This window comes from Eimeria acervulina, genomic scaffold, assembly GCF_000499425.1.
Source record: "Eimeria acervulina Houghton genomic scaffold, Eah_scaff387, whole genome shotgun sequence".
In the NCBI taxonomy this organism is placed as follows: Eukaryota; Apicomplexa; class Conoidasida; order Eucoccidiorida; family Eimeriidae; genus Eimeria; species Eimeria acervulina.
Window position 1 is genome coordinate 1 of NW_013547344.1, and position 20,120 is coordinate 20,120.

At 49.4% G+C, this 20,120-nt stretch overlaps 5 protein-coding genes across 5 annotated transcripts; 2 read left to right on the forward strand and 3 right to left on the reverse strand.

Annotated features, from left to right (window-relative positions):
* Positions 1 to 1,973: 1,973 nt before the first annotated feature.
* On the reverse strand, positions 1,974 to 3,431 carry EAH_00036110 (hypothetical protein, conserved; the record flags this gene model as incomplete). Its single annotated transcript, XM_013392070.1, has 1 exon — positions 1,974 to 3,431. One exon carries the CDS (start codon positions 3,429 to 3,431, stop codon positions 1,974 to 1,976), a length of 1,458 nt encoding a protein of 485 aa, XP_013247524.1.
* Positions 3,432 to 6,088: 2,657 nt separating this feature from the next.
* EAH_00036120 (hypothetical protein) lies at positions 6,089 to 7,375 on the forward strand (the record flags this gene model as incomplete). The annotated part of the gene is made up of 1 exon (XM_013392071.1): positions 6,089 to 7,375. The coding sequence occupies one exon, from the start codon at positions 6,089 to 6,091 to the stop codon at positions 7,373 to 7,375; it is 1,287 nt and encodes a 428-aa protein (XP_013247525.1).
* A 1,630-nt stretch (positions 7,376 to 9,005) lies between these two features.
* EAH_00036130 (hypothetical protein) lies at positions 9,006 to 10,205 on the reverse strand (the record flags this gene model as incomplete). Its single annotated transcript, XM_013392072.1, has 2 exons — positions 9,006 to 9,163; positions 9,323 to 10,205. The coding sequence occupies 2 exons, from the start codon at positions 10,203 to 10,205 to the stop codon at positions 9,006 to 9,008; spliced, it is 1,041 nt and encodes a 346-aa protein (XP_013247526.1).
* Positions 10,206 to 16,515: 6,310 nt separating this feature from the next.
* On the forward strand, positions 16,516 to 17,204 carry EAH_00036140 (hypothetical protein; the record flags this gene model as incomplete). Its single annotated transcript, XM_013392073.1, has 2 exons — positions 16,516 to 16,665; positions 16,863 to 17,204. The coding sequence occupies 2 exons, from the start codon at positions 16,516 to 16,518 to the stop codon at positions 17,202 to 17,204; spliced, it is 492 nt and encodes a 163-aa protein (XP_013247527.1).
* A 1,607-nt stretch (positions 17,205 to 18,811) lies between these two features.
* Positions 18,812 to 20,120, reverse strand: EAH_00036150 (hypothetical protein, conserved; the record flags this gene model as incomplete). Its single annotated transcript, XM_013392074.1, has 2 exons — positions 18,812 to 19,807; positions 19,875 to 20,120. 2 exons carry the CDS (start codon positions 20,118 to 20,120, stop codon positions 18,812 to 18,814), a joined length of 1,242 nt encoding a protein of 413 aa, XP_013247528.1.

The window sequence follows — 20,120 nt, forward strand, 5'->3', positions numbered from 1 at the left end:
ACTGGCATCATATGCATACGTATATATATATATATAATATATATACGTATATGTACTGTACTGGTTTACAATATTACTAACACTTTAGCTACTACTATATATAGTGCATATATATATATATATATACATATATATATATAGCAGTAGGTGTCATATGTAGTTTAAAGATATAATCTATATGCATATGCATATGTTATATTTATATATAATATATATGGAAATATATATGTATATCTATATGTATATATATAGTACTATTTAGTATTACTGTTACTACTACAAGTACTAGCTGTGTACCGTAAACGAGTAAGTTTCATATGTGCTGCAGTGGCTATATGCACGTCGTTGTTCTGCGTTACTACTGTTACTACTACCCGCATATACACGTACTATAAATTAGAAAGCTTCATACGCGCTGTATATACAACGTTATGCACTGCTGCCAATACAACTACTAACAGTGTTACGTATTTCAAAATATTGGAATTAATTAATTTACTATTCAAACTAGTAGTTAATCAACTGCATAGAAGCATGAACATATTAAAATATCTTTTATTGATATTCCTATGTATGGATTTCAATTTAGAGTGGTTCATATTACTAACAGTATGACTATCGCGTAAGCACTACAAATTAATACTTTTCATGTGTGCATATACAATAAATTAGTAGGATTCATAGGTACTTCAACGATTATATATATGCATATATATATGTAGTATTGTTTATTAATGTCCATTAGGGTTTATCATTGCTGACTCCTCCTGAATAGGGTGGATTCGGGTTTAGGGTTTAGGCATTAGGCTCTACACCCTAGGGTTTAGGTTTATTTCTTCTTGTTTCCTGCTTATAGCTTCTGTTTTGTTTATTGTTTCATCTTGTTTGTTTCTTATTTATTGTTTCTTACTTCCTATTTCTTGTGTTTTGTTCACTGTTTCGTATTGTTTGTTTCTTACTCATTGTTTCTTATTTCTTATTTCTTGTGTACTGTTTCTTGTTCCTTAGTAATTGTTTTACTGAGATGCATGCACTAGCTGCTCGTGGAGTGCTGAACCCCTGAACTTGGGCATTACGTAGAAAAATCTAAACCCTAAACCCCCACCCCCAAACCGTAAACCCTAAACCCCAAGCAATAAGCCGTCATAAATAAACCCTGAACCCTGGAGAACTCAGCGCAAAGTCCTCTCCAAGGGTTTTGAAGAGATCATCATCGGCTGAAAAAAACAAAAAACCCCAGGGGCACTCAGAAAACAACACCAATGCAAGGTGAGGATCCACCTGGAGAATGCAAAGGCAAGAACGCCAATGTATGCACTCTGGGTGCATCTACCTGCATGAATGCATTTGCGCGCCTGCATGCCTCATGTGTGTGCATGCATGTCTATATTTGCATGCCTGACTACAATTGCATGCATGCCACCATTTGCGTGCATGCCTACAATTGCATGCATCCCAACATTTACATTCATGCATATATCTGCATGTAATGCACGCATGCACGCCTACGCGTGCATGCATGCCTGCATGCGCGTGCGTGTATCTAAACATCTCTGAGTAGAGCCTACGCTCCAGTTCTCTGCATCGATCGGTGTCCCAGGCTTTTCATGTTGAGGTCAGTTCCCAATTCCTTCTGCGAATATTCAACTCATTTCATTTGTTTGGCGGTTCTTTATAAGTCCGTCCTTATGCTTTTCCCTGTCTGCATGCAGGAGCTCTAAGGACGAATTCTCATTGGCGCTGCATTTTGTTGCTGCAGTCTGCAGCTTCAGTTTGCTGCTGCAGTTTGCTGCAGCAGCCCCACGGGGGCCCCGCAATCAATCGATACTGCTGGCCTCACCACGCGCGTTCGCCCTTAAGCTGCTGAGGAGAGGAGGCGCAGCCCAATCGCGGAGGAGACAGTGATGTTTGTTGTTAATATACAAACATGGGAAAGAGGAGACGAAGAAAAAACCATTGGTGCGCAGAGACAGCTACAGCAGCGAGAGGGCCGTTTCCAAGATACCCAACCCGTCGTAGCCTGCTCCACTGGCGGTTCCTGCAACTTCAGCATATTTTTGCACGAGCTTTTGTGCTTGTACTAAATTTCTAATGGATTTATCATCGAGTTGCCTCAGGACACTTGCTATGCCACCGACTGTCCACATCTGTTCCCAGCTCTGAACTTCCTGGGGAGAAACTGCGTTGTCGAAGGTCTTTTCTGCCTCTTCCAACGCCTGCTTAAACACTTGCACAGAAAAAGGAGACGCCGTAGAGAACATCGGTATCTCACTAAGAGGCTCCTGCACTGGTGCATTTGCTGCTGGGTCCTGTGGCTTGTAGGGACTGTCGTGCGCCAGCAGCGTTCGTTGCACCTTGGTGTAGAAGTCATGAAAGACAGAAAGCACCCTCTTATCTTCCGTCTTCATAAAGACATCCTCCATAGCCTGGTGTTCTAGCCGCGTGGCAAGAGCGGGGGGAATTTGAGGCTGTTCCGCATCTGCAGCAGAAGCGCTCAGCCCTTCGAACCCCGCTTCGGTAAGCCGCCGAGAGAAGTCCTGAAAGGAGACAGTGCCTGGTGTCGCGTTGAGTTCAGCGTAGTTCAAAAAGGCGCCTGGTAGGTCAAGAACATTCACAGAGTAAGTGGGGTCCTTCTGCCACCGCTCGTAGGTGCTCTCGAGCTGGCTCAAGCGCATGTATGCAGCATCCATGACAGCACACATTAGCAGGCACTGCACCGCATACGTGCGCCGCGCATTGAAGTCATCCGCATCTGTGGGCTGCTTCAAAGAATCGAAAGCCCTTAGATGTTCTTTAAATGTATCAATCGGGTCTTGCACAACCACGATGCCGCGTTTTTTGGGGTAGTACCAACGACAGAAAGCCACTTGCGTCGCGTGAGAAGAAGAGTGCCACCGTTCTGCCAACTGCACAAAATGCTCATGCACAGAGAGCGAAAGAGCAGACAAATTTCCAGCAGATACCTCCAGAGGCATCTGCGAAGCAGGCACCGCACGCCGTAACGACCGAGCTGCTGCTGCTGCTGCTGCTGCTGCTGCTGCTCCTAATCCAACCAGCAGCGCCACCCCAATGGTCAGTCTAAGGCCGGGAGAACCCTTGGAAGGCGTCTTTGCTGCAGCTTTTACCTCCATGCTTCCCTGCAGCTCCAACTCCTCGAGAGCAGCTGCAGCTTCAGGCCCCTCAAGTGCTAGTGCTGTCGGAAGCGTAGCAGCATCATAACTTGCCTCCGCGGAGATTCCAGCAGTGTGGGTTTCTCCCATTTCAGCTGAGTAGCCCGTTGAGTCTAGGAAGTTCCCCATATTTCCCATGCCGGAAGAATTCATGCTGGTCTGTGCCTGATGGGACGGAGTGAAAGGATGAACGAACTCCAAGCCCTGAGTCTGCGGGCTGGAGGCCTCCCCCAAAGGCCCCTGACTTCCCAGATATGACATAGCGAAGAAATAAACAAACGCGCAGGTAGCAGGCCCAGACGCCCAGACCCACGAAAAATGACGGCAGGACGCACGATGAATTATTGTTAGTGAGCGGGATCGAGGGTCCACGCCGATAGCCTAAGCAGCAGGCAATGAAGAGAAGCAAGCGTAATTTCAAGAAGAAAATACTTCTTTCTGAATTATTATTATCCACAAAGGTGCAGAAAAAAGCATATCACATGCCCAAACTGCTATTCGCAACAGCATTACCGCACAGGCATCGGAGCAGAAATGGATGAATGAATTGCACAACACCTACAAGCACGTTGCAGGATTATAATTAAAAGCCTCTTACTAAACCCCACAATTAAATGCTTCTTAGTAAACCCCACATATGTTACGCTGCAACAGAAATGTATGGGAGAAGGGTGGTGAGCCCATAAATACACAGGCTTCTCAATACCCGCAGTCGGCCTCGGGATACTGGAGGTGGGGTCGCTGTGAGCTGTCACGCGGCAGCTCTGTTCCCGGAGTGCTGCAGCATTAAAAACCGTAGGCCCGTTTGTCTTGCATGGTTTCTTTGCTTCAAGAACATGCAACCCGAGGTTATTTCTTGCTACTTGAGCGGTTCCCCTTTTCTCGGTGCGCCGCCGCAGCACACGACACAAGGACGCTAGCAATCGACGCATCAAGTAGTAGAAACTGTCTATGTAATGGGCAAGCTGGAGTTGGTAAATGTATTTCCCCTTGTTTAGTGCCTTTGAGGGTCAAGTATGCGCTTATCAAGTAACTACAGGATTAGTCCTTGCAACAAGGCGGGCTACATTGCATGTCCCTCAGAAGTCGGTAGATAAGCACATACTTGGTCTTAGGAGGCAGTGTGCACGCAAGCAGAAGTGCAGTTATTGTCTACAGTGATAATGCAGACAGCAGAAGGGGTTTTGATTGTGTTTGCTTACGAAGGCCCCGTGCTGCATTTGCTGCAACAAGGTAAGTTGCAGCTAATGGCAAGCAGCCGCCTCACCCCCATCCCCAGGACCTGGGGCCGCTGCCTCAAGCATTATCACTCGATTACACTTCACTACACTCCTTGGACAACGTCGTAGACTATCTTTACACTTGGTAAGATCCCAGGGTTCACTGGAAGGGTGAGGGCGGCAAACGCCACCCCCAAAGCAAGGTGGCCTGGTGCATTGCAGCCAGTAGTGCCTTAGGTGCATTTAAAAGTACAAAAGAGCCCTTAAGATATTCTCCTAAAATACATGTGAAAACGACAGCCCTTGCTCATCTTGGCTTATGCCGATTGGTCAAGAAACTCACTCTCGTGGATGCGCGACCCATGAAGAGGAGCCTCCCAAGTATTAAAGGTAACTAAGAGGTGAGAGCGTCTGCATGATCGATATTACGGAATAAGTACGCATCGTATAGAAAGGATGCAAACCACAACATATCAATTCGGGAATTCGGCACTTAGAAAGCAACACTGGCGGATATCCACCTTCTGTACGTGCAATCGTAAAGCATTTTTAAAATGTTTAAAAGGGTATACATTTTTCTTGTGCTGGCTGGCGCATTTGCATTTTCTGTAATAAACAAGCCCACGTAGTTCGTGGCTGCAGGCGTATGAAAAGAGCTACAGCACTGCAGATGCAAGACTCCAAGCAGCGCAGCCAGGAGATCACAGAAAGCGGCACGGGAAACGCATCAGCCATCTCGCAATCCGAGGAGCAGTGGCGGGGCCGACGATGACAGCCGCGGTTGTTGATTTGCAATGTGCGTATCCAAGTCCGTATTAGTGGCTTGATGCACTCGTCGCAATTAATTGTGCAAGGGACCTTCACATACATGCGGAACCAAACCCCATCTTCCTGTCTGCACTAGCGCTGCAGACAATTGCTGCACTTCTGCCTGCGTACAGGGTGCCTACTAAAGCCAAGTAGGTTTTCCTACTTCCTGCTGCAGCTGCCGTACAGCGACCCACGCTTCCATCTCCATTGAATTCATGCAGTATCAACGTGCACGACTATTATGCTTTTGATTGTCTCGTATCAGTCAGCCTACCCAGGAGGGAACACCTGACAAGAGATGACGAAGGAGTCGAGTGGGGTGCCAGCGGCTTCGTGGGTGAAACCGACAAAGTTTCAGTCGCTCGAGCTTCTCAGATGGCACAAGTTAGGTATATTTTCAATGTATTTAGTACTTTCATTCCAAGAATACGACTTTCATTGACGAGTGTTTTGATCTAGGACGCAGCTGAGCAACCTCACAGAGTAGAGCAGTCCCGTCCACCTGCACATTGTTTTGCGGGAGGCGTGGACAGGAGCAACCAGCCATCCTGATGCTATCACTGATGTTTTAAAGAAACAAGTCGGTCCAACCTTTCTGTTTTTAAATAGAATTGTTTTAGGCCTATCGCCCCGCCACATATATGTTAATAGTTCTGTTAGTCTAGCGCATGCGTACGCGCCTCCATCACACGCAAAGATCCCTATGGCGTGAGCAGCTTACTCCCCTTTTGTTTCCTCGAGTTCCCCAGAATTCACCTTTTTGTTTTGAGTCAAATTTACGTGTTACATATTCCAGGCTTTTTCTGTCGGGGCATCGGCGGCCTCACTGCCGCCCGTGACGGCAAGACCTTCCTTCGATTTATGCAGTCCCTGCCTCAGACTCCTAATATGGCAGAGTTGCAGAATCGTTTGGATGGAAAGGATCATGAGGGTCACTTGGGCGCAGGCACTAATGGGGAGCCCCACTTGACTGCTGATGTAGCGCAGCCGCCAAGTACATCAGCGCCCCCTGACGTGGAGGGTGATGTACAGGATGGTGTTGAAGGTATTCCCGTGGCAATCCACGAAGAGGCACCCGTCGGAGAAACAAAAACACGGGAAAGAAAGTTTGTATGTCCATTACCAGTCTTTGTGCTGGTCGCTTTCATTATGTCTGTCGTCTTGGCACGAGGGCTTTACCATCTAGCTGGGAGAGAGAAATCTGTGCTTCCATACCCGGTGCCAACAGATCGCGAGGGCCTACGGAAAACCTTGGAGGCAGTCGAGGAAGGTGCAGAGCGGTTACGAAACAAATTTTGGGGGCTACCTGGACCGTGGCGCGAGCAATTCATGAATAATTACTCTCTACGGGTGGCCACGGATAATTTCACGGAGGAACAGTTTGGGTCATGGTTTAATTATGCGCTTTTTCTAAAAACTCTACCTATTCCTGAAGAGACCGATAGCATAGAGGAGCGGGAGGGGTATGCTTTACGAAATTTGCTGTTTTCCACCCTCTTACGCTGTGCCACGGAGCGTCTAGACACTCTGTCTAGACATATGGAGTTGTTAACGAGACGGGATGTTCCTTTTGGTTTTTCAATGGAAGGAAGCATATTGCCGCCGCTTTGGTATGGGGACCCCCACTGTGAATCTGTCTCGTTCGGGAAATTCACTAGACGGCTAGAAACGCTTGGAGTTGTGGGAGTGGCACAAGGAGGCGATTCAGGTCCGACAGTTTCCACAGCGCTAGCTGACAACCTGGCCTTTGCATTGGCTATACGAAAGATCTACGAAGATTCCGATCGAGTAGTGACTGAAGAATGTGAGAGGTTTCTTGCATCTGTAGAGCAGGTGACGAAAGGGAAAACTAAAGAGGAAGCTCGCCGCATGCAAAGCCTCGCCATGCCAGGACTTACAGGGCGGTTTCCGGTCCCCATCTTGGCTAAGGCCGTGGAACGAGCGAGGCTGAAGGGAGCATCGGAAAACTTTCCTCTATCTGCAGTTCTTAACTTGAGAAGTCGATGGGATGACGTTGGCGTAAGCAGTGCAGTTGTAGATGTCAAGTTTTTGCACAGGGATACGTTTGTAACCGGGGCCAATTCAAAGCTTTCTGCTCTGTACGAATATGACAGCGCCATGGACATAGAGGCGTTGTCAGGAAGCATGGTCTCGCTTGCATTCCCCTTGATATAATGCAATTGCCACTCCTGTTTAACATCCTGTAAGCGTATCTCGCATATACAGGCGCCTGTGTTGCGCTCACCCTTGGGCGCGCGTATCTGCATGCTGCAGTAGCACGTTTGGGGAGGTGGCTGAACAACGTAACTTTTAGGCTTTGTATTCCCAGTAGTCGTCGTGGACTCATAGGCACTGGCCTCAGTTTCGCGTATTGCGGGGATTCTTCTCACACAAGTTATGTAAAAGCCCGAGAACTTCTTCGGTAGGAACAAGCTTGTACGAGACTTTGATAGTGCCAATCTGCAGAATAGTTCAGTTTGCTTTTGGGGCTAACCGGCGAACGCAGAAGACGGAGAGCACACGCCGGAGATTCCGTCTTTCGCCATTCCGACTGGCTGATATCTTTCTGCCGCAGTGCAGCTGCATCCAATGTATTCTGTGAAGATCGTGCTATGCACGAAGTTTGCGTAAGTGTGCGGACGCAGAAGTGTCTTAGTAGTTTTCCAGTGCTCATGCCCACATGGCCGAGCAAAATATTTCTCAAGACGGCTCACTTGTGTGGTGTACGTTTGGGTGAAAGACAGGAGATAAATTTCCTTATTTGGCCTCTTCTTGAATCGCCTACGTTGCACGCATGCCGGAGTGAACACCATTAAGCATGAAAGCACAGGGGAAAGGGGTGTTTGCCTGTAGACATTGACAGATATAGTCACAAATGCATAGAGCTTGGAAGCATCCATAGCAATGTACTAAACACCATATGACGGTCATCTGGAAGGTTGCATAGAAACCCGGTCCGTCGGGGTATTCCAGAACGTACTGAAGAACTAGCGCGCACAGTGAATCGAGCAAAGCAGCAAGGAAGGGGCGTATGTCCCAGCACAACGCAACCCCGAGCTAACGACAGATCCTCTCAGGCGTAAAGTTTCCTCCTGTTAGTGGTGACAGGCGAGTGGCACTGCTCCATGAGACTGCAACGAGATAGAATCAAGTGGCAGGGCTGGAACAGCAGAGTCGCACGGGTCTTATCAGGGCAGCTGTAGAACGAAAACGCAAGCCATATAACTTCCCCCACGTGCATAGGAAGGCGCAGAAGTCGAGTTTAGGTAGAATACGTGCGATGGGGGCAGACAAGGTTACGCATGACACGCAGGGTGAATTCAAGATGAGATGAAAAGCAGGCATAGAACTACACAAGTGTGAAAGAACCAACGAAGCAGGTTGAGGGATTATTCGGGTACTTTAAGGCAGAGGTTGTCTTTCCAAAGCAATGCGGCACTATCTTTCCGATAGCTGGCGAATCCAGTCTAGCAGCTAGAAAGCGCACATGCAATAATCTACTCAATTCAAGCGGTGATTGCCAATCGGCCCAAAATATGTCTGGGCATGTCTACTCATACACACGTATCCGTATTCATATGAAAGAACGAAGTGAGTCCCTGTACGTGAGGAAAACGGCCCTCATGCCGCCAAGGAAGCACTGTTGTGAACGGTTTAACATCATCTGCAGCCAAAAGCAGAGCGATGGGGAATATACGTACACAGAACGGATGTGCAAAATAGGAAGAAGCACCCCACCACCCATTCTACAAGTTTCGCCAAACGTGCACAGCACGAGCTCACAAAATACGCAGCGGCACCCATACTACAAGAGAGAGATTGCTATTGCGAATGGATGCAATAGACGCGTGCGAGGATCCGTGTTAAAGGACCATGCGGAAATGGCAGAAAGCCTTTCATATTGCTGAAGAGAAACGCTTCCGATAACTGAGCTTCTTGTCATTTGCGCGAAATTGTGCAAGCCTGGTACATTCCAGTGTTTTTGCCAACCAAGTACCTCACAAGCTGAAGTGCGCCGTAGTTTTGCCCTCTCTGAGCTTCGACCAAAGGCAAGAGCAAAGCGGGCCATGGGAAATGCGAGCTCTGAGTGGGGCAAGGAAAGATTGTCTACGCTTGATTTACCGTTACTGTCCCGCCCGAACTTGGCCTGCTCCGCGTAATCAAGCAATTCTTGAAATATCCCGAAAACTTCCATGTCATGCGAATCGATTATATGCTTTACTCTCATGGCATTTACCAAAGGATTGACCGCAGTTTCCGGAGCCGTCGGCCCTGAACCCTTCTGTGGCGGAAATTCCTCAATGCCTTCTACTTCTAGTTGACGAACGAAGCGTGTAAAAGAAAAATTGTGTTCTTCCTCTTCAACCGTTGCCATCAAATCAGTCATAGGTCTGATTGACAAGAGATAAACTCCAGTCCCTGGGTGTTCGTTTGCAACCCTTTCCAGTTTGGCCAGCTGGCCAAGACGGGTCGTAGCAGCACGCACTGTACACAAAAGCACTAAATTGCCCATAGCATAGTCTTCCTTTTCTTCCTTGCTGGCATTCTTGTCAGGTAAAGGCGTGGATCTGAATTCGTCCACATATGCACCAAGCACGTCAATAATTTCTGGGAAATCTCTAAAGGCATCAGTTGGGAGAGACTCCGCAAGCTCGGCTCCATCCGCCAGACCGCTTGGAGAATAAAATGAATTAAAGGCCACACGCACCTTTTCAGACGATTTTCCCCACTTGATCCTCAAGCGTTCCGCAGCTTTATCTAATGCATCCAATGTACCCTTCAAACCCTCGGGGTCTGTTGGCACCGGGGACCCCACTGGACGTCGCTCCCTCTTGGCAACAGCTTTCCAGCCCCCCAAAACCAAAATGAAGAACAGCAAGACAGCCGATGTGCCGATCCAAACGGGAAAGCCACGTGCCTTCTTCTGAATGCGGAGTGTTGTGGACAGCTCATGTTCGGATCCCCGCAACTGTGGCTCTGCACCATCTGGAGTTGGCCTTTGCATTGACCATAAATCTGGCGGTTCAGCATGTGGGTTCGTTGGTCCGCCTTCATTATCGGTCCTCTGTTCCATGTGCAGGGCTTGCGATGGAATAGCCTAGAATGGAAGGGGATCTAACCCGGGGGCGCAAAGCTCGGTAGTGGAGGCTTCAAGCAAAACACCCTTTCGTGCCTGCTAAAACTCAACAGCTACAGCTTCAAAGTACTTACCGAAGTGGGCATAAGCATAAACTCCTTGAAAAACAGCAAGGGACGAGAGGGCCTGAGAAAACCCCACTCCACCCATGGCAACGAACCTCGTACGCGGACCGCGTACGCGGAACTCGCGAGGACAGTACTGCGAATAATTTGGGGAAGATGAAGGATACTGTCAACTTACTCGTGTTGCTGCTTTCAAAGGAAAAAATATTGTGATCAAATTTACCGAAAGGCAGTCGGCAGTGGCTCATCAAATCCTTTTTTAGACTCCTACTGCGCAATGCGAAACGCTTGCATGGGGGCGGTGGTACCGGCTGCATGATGCTGAAGCTTTTGTCTTCCTGCTCGATTGCACCGGGAATTGTAGTTGATAAGACCTTTATATCCATGGTAGTCCCGTCTTTCTTGCTGTTTCACCTCGCTGCTGTGCTTTTTTTTGCTGCCGCCACTCTATCGAGATGCCAGGCGTTTCAATGCACATAGTGTTGATGGCATGGAGCAATATCGGTCCAAAAAGTTGACTTATTATGACACCCTAAAAACCAACGTTGATAGTTTTCGATTTTAGCGAGGCCTGTCGATTTTATCCGACGATTACTAGAGGTACGCTCCTAAGAAGCGGCGGGCCTCTTATGCAGTCCCCAGCAATCCTGTGTATGGCTCCCAAGCGGCTGGGAATACGGGAGGGCGCAACCTGAGACAAGTTGCCTGTGATGGGTTGCTACGCAACTCGCTGCAACTGATGCTGGAAGACAACCCCGCGTGCAAGCACAACCAAGCCGTATTTGATGCGTTCATCACCATTGTACGCAATTGTCGAATACTCAGTTAGCGATTAGTAGGACAGCGCAGTTAAATTAGAAGTGCATGTTCCAATTTCATATGGGCACTGCTACGCCTGCCATGCCCCTCTGCCTCCAGCAGCATACGCCCTCGTTTGCCTGGTCACCCAGCAAAGGATGGGTGAACCAAGGAATGGGAGCTCGTTCTGCCCTTTCTACTGTTACGATGAACGCTTTGGCATATAGTCGCCTCGCCTAAAGAGCAAACGTCGGGCCCGCGGCAAGGACAGATCCTAGAGACCCGAGGTGTCTTAACACCCCGAGCATAGGAAGAAAACAGCTCAAATGCCCCAGCCATAGACGGCGATGAGCAGGCAACGGGGAGCAGGTGTATGCATGTTTGCGTGCATACCGGGAGTATGTTTTTCTTGTTTGTCGGTGCTTGTCATTGCAAGGCGCTTGTTAGTGGGGACGTGAAGGGTGGGTGTACGATATTCGTCTCAGCCGCATAACCGCATAACAGAATACAGCCACTGAGGTAGCAACAGCAGCAGGCCTCTCCTTCTGTTACTGAGCCACGGTGGAGGAAGTAGGCGGATAGTTGCTGTACTCCCTCTGCTGTTGCGTCGTTTTCTGCTGCATTTGCGCAGCAGCATATGTGTGTGCGTTGCCTCGTTTGCTGTTAGGACTTGTTCTGTTCTCTTGCTGATAATGCCTATGGACTAGCTGCAGCAGTATGCCACTCAGCCGTAGCAAGAACAACTGAGCACCCCAATAGGGAGCATACAGAGCAGGGGTGGAGCCAAAGTCCGCGACGGTTGCATGCTGTTACACGTTCATGCTCATGAGTTTGTCTTTAATATTCATCTACATATAGCATAATATATGATGCGAATTCCTTTTTTTGATAAATTGCTGTTGGATTCGTTCTGTGTGGCCGTTGCTCGCTTCGGTGTGATACAGTTTCGTACTTAGCGGTTCGGGAAACAGTAGGAAGTTTGTTTTCTGCTGCTGCCATTGTTTCATGGGAAAATATTGAGGAGACTCCTATAATCGCGTCGCTCTCTTCCGTCGGAGCTGGTAATGCACCGCTTGGCTGCCTCTGTCTCTGCTGCCGCTCCTCTTCGTTATGCGCGGGATGACGCTTCTGAGTGCGGATGCTAGGGTTAGTGCTGCTATCTGTGCTTGTGGCGTTATTCATATTGTTATTATTGCTGCCGCAGTTGTGAGCCGCATTGCTATTGGTATGGTTGGCTTTATTGCTGCGGCTGCCTCTGGTGTAACATACCCTCTGTAGTGAACAGCGCTCTCTGCGGTTACTATTGACCTGTCCTAGGCATACCTATATAGGTGCATACTCGATAAATACATGCTACACTCAGAGAATAACCCGTGAAATAACCTTAAAATATCAAAAAACGGTTTCCAATCCATATCCGAGCCCCGTATTCTTAGAGAAAGAAGTGTAGTAATAATTCTTCTTTCGATGCGGCCCCTTTGAGGGGCAACCCCACGACAAAACTGTCAGTATCCCAGCTGTAGTGAACCGTTCTCTCTCGGCTGTTACCGTGCGTTACCCTATACACGCTTTAATATCTTTTGCTGCACTCGACTAATATTCCCTAAATTAGTCTAAAATAACAGGCAACAGCCTTTAAAACATATTCTCGTCTCATAATCGTAAAAAGGAAAACTTTTATCGTCTCGGTTTTCCTCATTCCTTCGTCTGCAGAGCAGTACATCGGGTTGGAAAGTTCCTTGAAACTCCTTGGCGGTAGGGCCGCCTACGCTGGTGTCCGCCCGGTGCTATTGTGTGGCTCCGCTTGCTCGTCTATGTTGGCATCCGCGCAACTATTATTCCCGTTCTTCTGGTCCGTGCCTCGAAACCTCAGGTCCCTGGTGCTGGTCTCAGGCTCTCTGTCAACGCTCCCGCTGCCGCTTTCTCCTTCAAGGGCTGTGTTCCTGTGTTCTTTGCTGTGCCCTGCTGCGCTCTGCTGTGCTCTACTGCTCTCTGTATGCCTTAGCAGTTGCAGGCTCCCACGCTCCGAGACCTTAGCCTCGGCACCTCAATAGCACACGCACAGCTTGTCGGCCGCCTTCTCCTTTATGCAGGTCTTCGGTCCAGGCTTGCGTTAGTGTCGCTTGCTTCCGTCCCTTGGGTCCTGTCCTGGGTTCCTGCATGGGCTAGCGCATGAGCATTCTCTTTCCGGGTATGCCTGGCACCCTCCTTGCTCTACCTTCCCACGGCTTGGGGATCTTCCCATCAGGTAGCATGATATTGGGTGCGAGAGGGAAGTGCGTGCGAGTGCGCGAGCACCTCGTCCCCCGCTTTTCATGCAGAGACTGCCGATCCTCCGGCGCGTTGCGCTACGTGACGACGTGTTCGAATTGGTCGGTTTCCCCACGCTTATGCAGAATATACTCCACTTTATAAACTGCTAGTAGGGGTTCCCTGGTCATCCCTAATCGGTAGCCAGCCCACTGCCGCTCCCTTGCTTGTTCCGCTTTGGAGATTGTTGGGAGGCTGAAAGATCCTTCTCCGCCATCCCAGGGTCTTGCTGCATCGAAGTTGCAGACTATCCCATCTGGGGACTCCTATGCTTTCGCTGTTTTACCCTTATCGCTCGGTGTTATCCCATGAGCACAAGCCACCAACGACCATTTACGTACGTATGCAATCTGTTCGACAGATAATACCGTGCCACTCCATGAGTTCTTAACCAATCGAGCCCCAGCAATACATCATAAGATACTGGCACCACCAGGCAATAGTTCGGGACGTTGTCTGCCTCAATTCCGATCCACGCCTCTTACTCCTCGTTTTACTCACACCGCTGGCCCCTGTGCCACATAAACCCCTATTAAAATCAAAGCTCATCTACGAATCAACACGCCCCAAGGACTACGAACTGACAAATATGCGCGAAGACCCAAATCTAACAATGCGGAGCAACGGTGTCCCGCAATCTGTACGCTGGCTATTGCCGCCTCGCCTATACGGCACCACACTCCGTGCTCTGACGGACTACGAATCAGTCTCGAACATCGTAACCCACTGCCTCGGGATGAGCCTCTCTAGGGTTGGGCTTGTCTGGCACGTACATAATATCCTTCTCTTTCTCCTTGCTGAATGGTACCGCCTCGAAGACTGACGGCGATTCTCTATTGCAAGCTCGGAACATGGGAATCCGCACCGGATTTGGTTCTCGTCGGAGACGGTGATCTACACGCTGCATTCGGCCCCGAGGCCCGTGGTACGCAATGTGTGCTGGACTGCTGAGGTGGCCGGCCCTTGGTGAGTCGCCCTGAACTAGTGTGAACCGCCCCTGAAAGCCACCACCAGCACTACAGTTACGAATCGTCCAGCATACTCAACATGATTTCCCGTCCGCCGAGCTTTAACTAACTCTACCAGCAAGTAGTGCTTCGTCAATTTCCCGAAGAGTCTTCGCGCTTCCGTTGAGCCACCGTTCCCAGTTTCTCTGGTCCATCTTCGTGAACCGTAGCTCCATTAGATCAAGGAAGGTTGTTAAGGTGTCGCCCGTTCACGAGGCAGCTGCGGAAACACGACTTATATTTGCCTTTCTCGAATACAGGACACTCCCAGGAAGTAGGATTAGGTGCGCCAATCAGTCGGTCATCGCACATCCCTCATCATCCGGCATTGCCGTGCGGCTTGTAGGCCTGTCTCAGGCCCGCACGTAGTGTCTTCTCGTCGGATAGGCGCATGAGTGCTTCTGCCTCTAACGACATGGTTACGATAACAAAACGACCTACTAATATCCGCATTGTTGGGCTCTAATATCCCGGAGCAGCCCCCAAATGTAGTGAACCGCTGTCACCCATTGCTGTTGATACGTGTAACTCCGTACACGCGCACTTAGGTGCGCATTCTAAATCTATCGCCGGGCTTAGCGAGTTCTGTCGAGTATTCTAAATTACTGAAAAACAGAGTTTGAACGCAAATTCAGCCGTCCAATATGCAAAAGGAGGGGAAGGAACTGTCAATTGCCTGAACCCCCAAAGCGGTTCGACCCCTAGCTGTGAGGGCTGTGGGCTCTCGTAACCCAGTTGGACTCAATTCTGGCCTGAATAATTTCGATCAAACAGTTATATTTGCCTTATATCGTGTTAGTCCTAGGGATATACCGCTAGAGGCTCAGTGGGGAGCCTATTGTATTGCTCGTGCACTACACGCACGGCGACGGCGGCGGTGCCGTACAAGGGGACAGTTGCATAACTCTCTTCCTCCTTGAGGCAAATTGGCCCCGATATAGGGATACTAAGCTTTTCATTGGCAATTTAAGCTAATTTTAAAGGTTTTGGGCTGAGTGTAGCTTGATTATATTGACTATGCACCTGAACAGGTGTACAGAGCGCCTACAACCAATGGCAGCCGAGCACTGTTCACTAGGGAAGCGCCTTGGGCACAGCCCAGGGGGGACCCTTACAGAGCCACTGCCGACGGTCCTTCCGGGAAATAATTTCCTCTTTTGAAAACAAGTACGTCAGTTGGTATACGGCATCATCATTTCATCTCCGCCGAATTTTCCGCATTACTCTCCTTTCCAGTCCACCGTGCGCGGCGCGCCGCCGTTAGTGGGTGCTTTGAGGCCCTCTCATGCCTTGGTGCATTTCAAAAAGTTTATGCTTTTGCTCACTTCCAAAAGTACTTTGAAGCTGTAGCTGTTGTGTTTCTTCAGGCACGATGGGGAGTTTTGCGGGAGGCTCCACTACGGAACTGTGGGCCACCCTTCCACTATAGACGGCTTCCTCTCACGCAACGCACATGGAACAGAGGTTCGTTAATGAAGGCGGACCAACGAGCCCGCATGCTGAACTGCCAGGTTCTGGGTTGATGCAAAGGCCAACTCCAGATGGTGCAGAGCCAGAGTTGCGAGAATCGGAACATGAGTTGTCCACAACACTCCGCATTCAGAAGAAGGCACATGGCTTTCCCTTTTGGATCGGCACACCGGCTGTCTTGCTGTTCTTCATTTTGGTTTTGTGGGGCTGGACAGCTGTTGCCAAGAGAGAACGACGTCCAGTGGGGCCCCCGCAGCCAGCAGACCCCGGGGGTTTGAAGGGGACATTGGATGCACTAGAGAAAGCTGCGGAACGCTTGCCAAGTGCAATTTGCCGTCTGAAGATGTGCGTGTGGCCTTTAATTCATTTTATTCCCCATGCAGTCTGGAAAGTGAAGATGTGGGTCTCCGGATGATCCGGGAAACCGTCGGACTCTTGGTTGATACGTATGTGAAGACATTGAAATCCAGGCCGTTCCCTGACAAAAATGCCAGCAAGGAAGAAAAGGAAGAGTATGCTCTAGGCAACATGTTGGTATCAGCTGTGTTGGATGCTCTTTTTGTCCGTCTGGAACAGCTGACCAGAATGGAGTGGTTTGCAGCCGACACTGAAGTTATTCACTTAGGAACTGCTGGCGATGCCTTGTGGATGAGCGCGATGGAGACGGAAGAATCCACGGTGTCTTTTTTAGGCTTCTCTCTCGTCGTCTACAAGGACAAAGCATTCACAGATTTCCGCCACAAGATTCTGGGCCGACGGTTCCGAAAACTCTGGCCAATCATTTGGGAAATATTGTCACCTTACGACAAATAATCGACTCGTATGACCAGAACGTTTTTGAAATGTTTCGAGAATTGGTTGGTTTCGTGGCGCAGGCCAAGTTTGGGCGGGACAGTAACGGAAAAGAGCGCGTAGACAATCTCTACATTTCCCCATCAGTGCTCCCATTTCCCGTCACTCGCTTTGCTGAGGCCCTTAATCGAAGCTCAGTAAAGGCAGAAGCACGGCGCATTTCCACTTCTAAGATACGTAGATGGCAACCGCACTGGCATCCATCAGGCTTGCAAAAGGCGATCGCCAGTGAAAGAACCTCGATTATTGGAAGCCCGTTTCTTCAGACGCATGAGAGGCATGCTGCCCTCTCTGGATGGTTTGACGCCGAAGATACTCCCGCGCGTCTAGCGCATCCATTTGAAATTGCAATATGCCTTCTGTAGTATGGGTGCCGATTATACCTATTTCGTGCAATCTTGCTATACGCGCTTTTGACAGATCTGTGAGGGCGCGCCTGATGCAGTGCCATTGGACTTCGCTAACTGTGGCTAAATGTGGGCTGCAGCCTCCCCCGTCCTGATGATCTCTGCATATGATGCCATCCATCCCTTCACAACAGTGCTTCCACGGCGGTTAAAGGGTCTTGCATATGGATGCGGATGCGTGCGCATGACATGTGCAGCCATATCCTTGCACCGAATGGCAGTCACCGTTTAGACCGAGTAAATTAGAGCACGTTTGCCAAATTAGCTTCCAAGCCAAACTCGTTAAATACCAGAATGGTGCATGCAACTTTGCTTACGAAGGGGGAGAACAACCGCTGCAATAATAGATCCCTCATGCAATTCAACGCCTGCTTCTCAGCTTATCTTGAATTCACCCTGCGCACCGTTGTGCATGTTTCTGTCTCTAACACGCGTCGACTGGCTAAGCCTTGAGTCTTCAGCGCACCCCCGCGCATGTGAATAATCTAATCTATCTGGCTTCCGTTTGCGTTTTAAAGCTTGGCTATTAAAATCTGTGCGTCTCTGCTGCTCCAGCCTAATCACATGCATTTGTTTCTATTTCACTACAATCTTAGACGAGTGCTTGTCGCCTGTCGCCACTAACAAGAAAAACCGTTACGCTTGAGGGAATATCGTTAGCTCGAGAGGTCCCGTCGTGCTGGGACGGAATAATGAAGAGATTTCCCTTTACCTCTTCCTGTTTTGCTCGTATTCACCGCGTGTGTTCCTTTTTCAGTATGCTTAACACTATCCCGACGCACGTCGTTCTTATTAGGACTTTCAGATGGCCGCCATTTGGTGTTCGTTACGTGGCTGTGGATGCACCCAAACTACGTATTCGTGGCTGTATCCGCCTGTGCCTAGAGGCAAACACCCCCTTTCCATGTGTGGCTATGCTTAATGGTGCTCCCCATAAACGGCTGATGATTCAAAATGGGATGAAATAACAAATGAATTTAGTTGCCATCGTCTACCTAACAACATGCCACCTAGGAGGTTGCAAACCTCGCTGGTGAACCCACCCAGTTAGTCCTGCCGGACACGTGGGTATGCGCACGAAAGAACTACTGGGACACTTGCGTGTCCGCATGCTTGCGCTAATTGGATGCACAGCACTACCTTCACAGAATGGATGATACTGCATTGCAGCAAAGATAGTAGCCGCGGTTGGTCCGGCAGAAGCTGGAATCTTCGACACGGCGTCGCGTCTTGGCTTCTCTCCGCCTTTTGCGTACCCGGGCTAATCCCGGAGGCAAGCAGGAATCCTCTGCACACTGGCTTTGTCAAGGACTTGTACAAGCTTGGCCCTTCTGAAGAAATTCGTGGTTGTTCACGCAAGCTGTTGGGGACGAGTCCCGGCAGAACGCGCAATTCAGGCCAGAGCCCATGTGTCCACAACAACTAGAAATGCAACGCCTACAGGCCATGCTGCTGGGCTGCCTCCGCAAACTTATAAGCATGCGCACATGCAGGGCTAAGAGCAACACAAGCGCCTGCCTATGCCTGGTCGGACCACAGTCAGATTTGTCATAAGAGCAATTGCGTTACAACAGGAAGACTGCGACCGTGAACAAATGGGCTACTATGGTGTCCTTGTCTTCCGAGAAACCCCAACGCCTCAAAGCAGAATACTTTACATCCATTCCATTGTAAACCATCCCCTCGTGCGAAAATTTAACATCCATAGCTGCACTGGATACTGTTCCGGCATTCCATCGAGCCCTCAGGTTCAAAATTTCAGATAACGGCAAACGATCCGCTTCTGCTACTAGCTTCGCTCGTTCCAGAGCCTCAGCAAAGCCGGCAAGCGGGAACGGAACTTCGCTTTCGGGAAAATCCATATTTTCTACGCGGCTTTTTCCCTCGTCGTTTCTTCCGATCTTCGCCTCTTCCGCAGATGCAAGAAACCTCTCGAATAGTTGGTAAACATCCAGGTTGGATTCTTCGTAGTGTTTTTTGAAGGCCGCCGCGTCGGCCAAATCGTAAGCTATTCCTAAGGGAACTGTCGGACCTGAATCGCCCTGTTGGGCCACTCCCACAGCTCCAAGCGCTTTTAGCCGTCTAGTGAATTGCTCGAACGTAACATCTCCCTCACTGCATCTCCGAGCCACTTGGTGTGGTAACAACTCAGGATTCATAAAGAGTGCAGGAAATTGATTTCGGGCTGACAACTCATCAAGTGTAGTCGCAAGGTCTACGCGTCTCTCCGCAGCACGGAAGATGGTGGAAAGAAGAATATTTCGCAACGCAAAATCCTGCCGCTCCGCCTTGCTAGCTGTTTCGCCAAGAATAGGCTGACTAGATAGAAAATTAACATAAGCGTCACACCAGTACCTGAAATCCTCTTCGGTGAATTCTTTCACGACAGTCACTGGAGAAAAGGTTTGGAAGAACATGCGTACCGCTGCCTCAGAGGCCTGGTCCAATTTGGCTCGTAACCGTCTTGCGCTCATCTGCATTTCCTTCAAGGTTTCCTGTAAGCCTTCATTGTCAGTTGGCACCGGGTATGGAAGCACACGCTTTTCCATTACAGCAGTTATCTGGCGCCGGGTAATGATAAGAGAAACAATCCAAGCGACCAGCCGCAAGGACAGCAGGGATATATACAAACTTTTTGCCAAGGTTCTTTATCCTTTCGAAGGGTTCCTGGATTGGGCTTGCCACAGGAAGACTTCCAATGTCATACTCCGAAGCGTCCTTCACTGCCGCCTCCGAAGCGTACTTCACTGCCAGGGGGGTTGATTCGCTTGGTGGCGGTAATACCTCAGCAGTCGAGTGGAGATCCTCATCAAGTTCTGGCTCTGGAAGGCCTTTGGGATCCACCTCATCGAAGGTCTTCTGCAACTCTGTCAT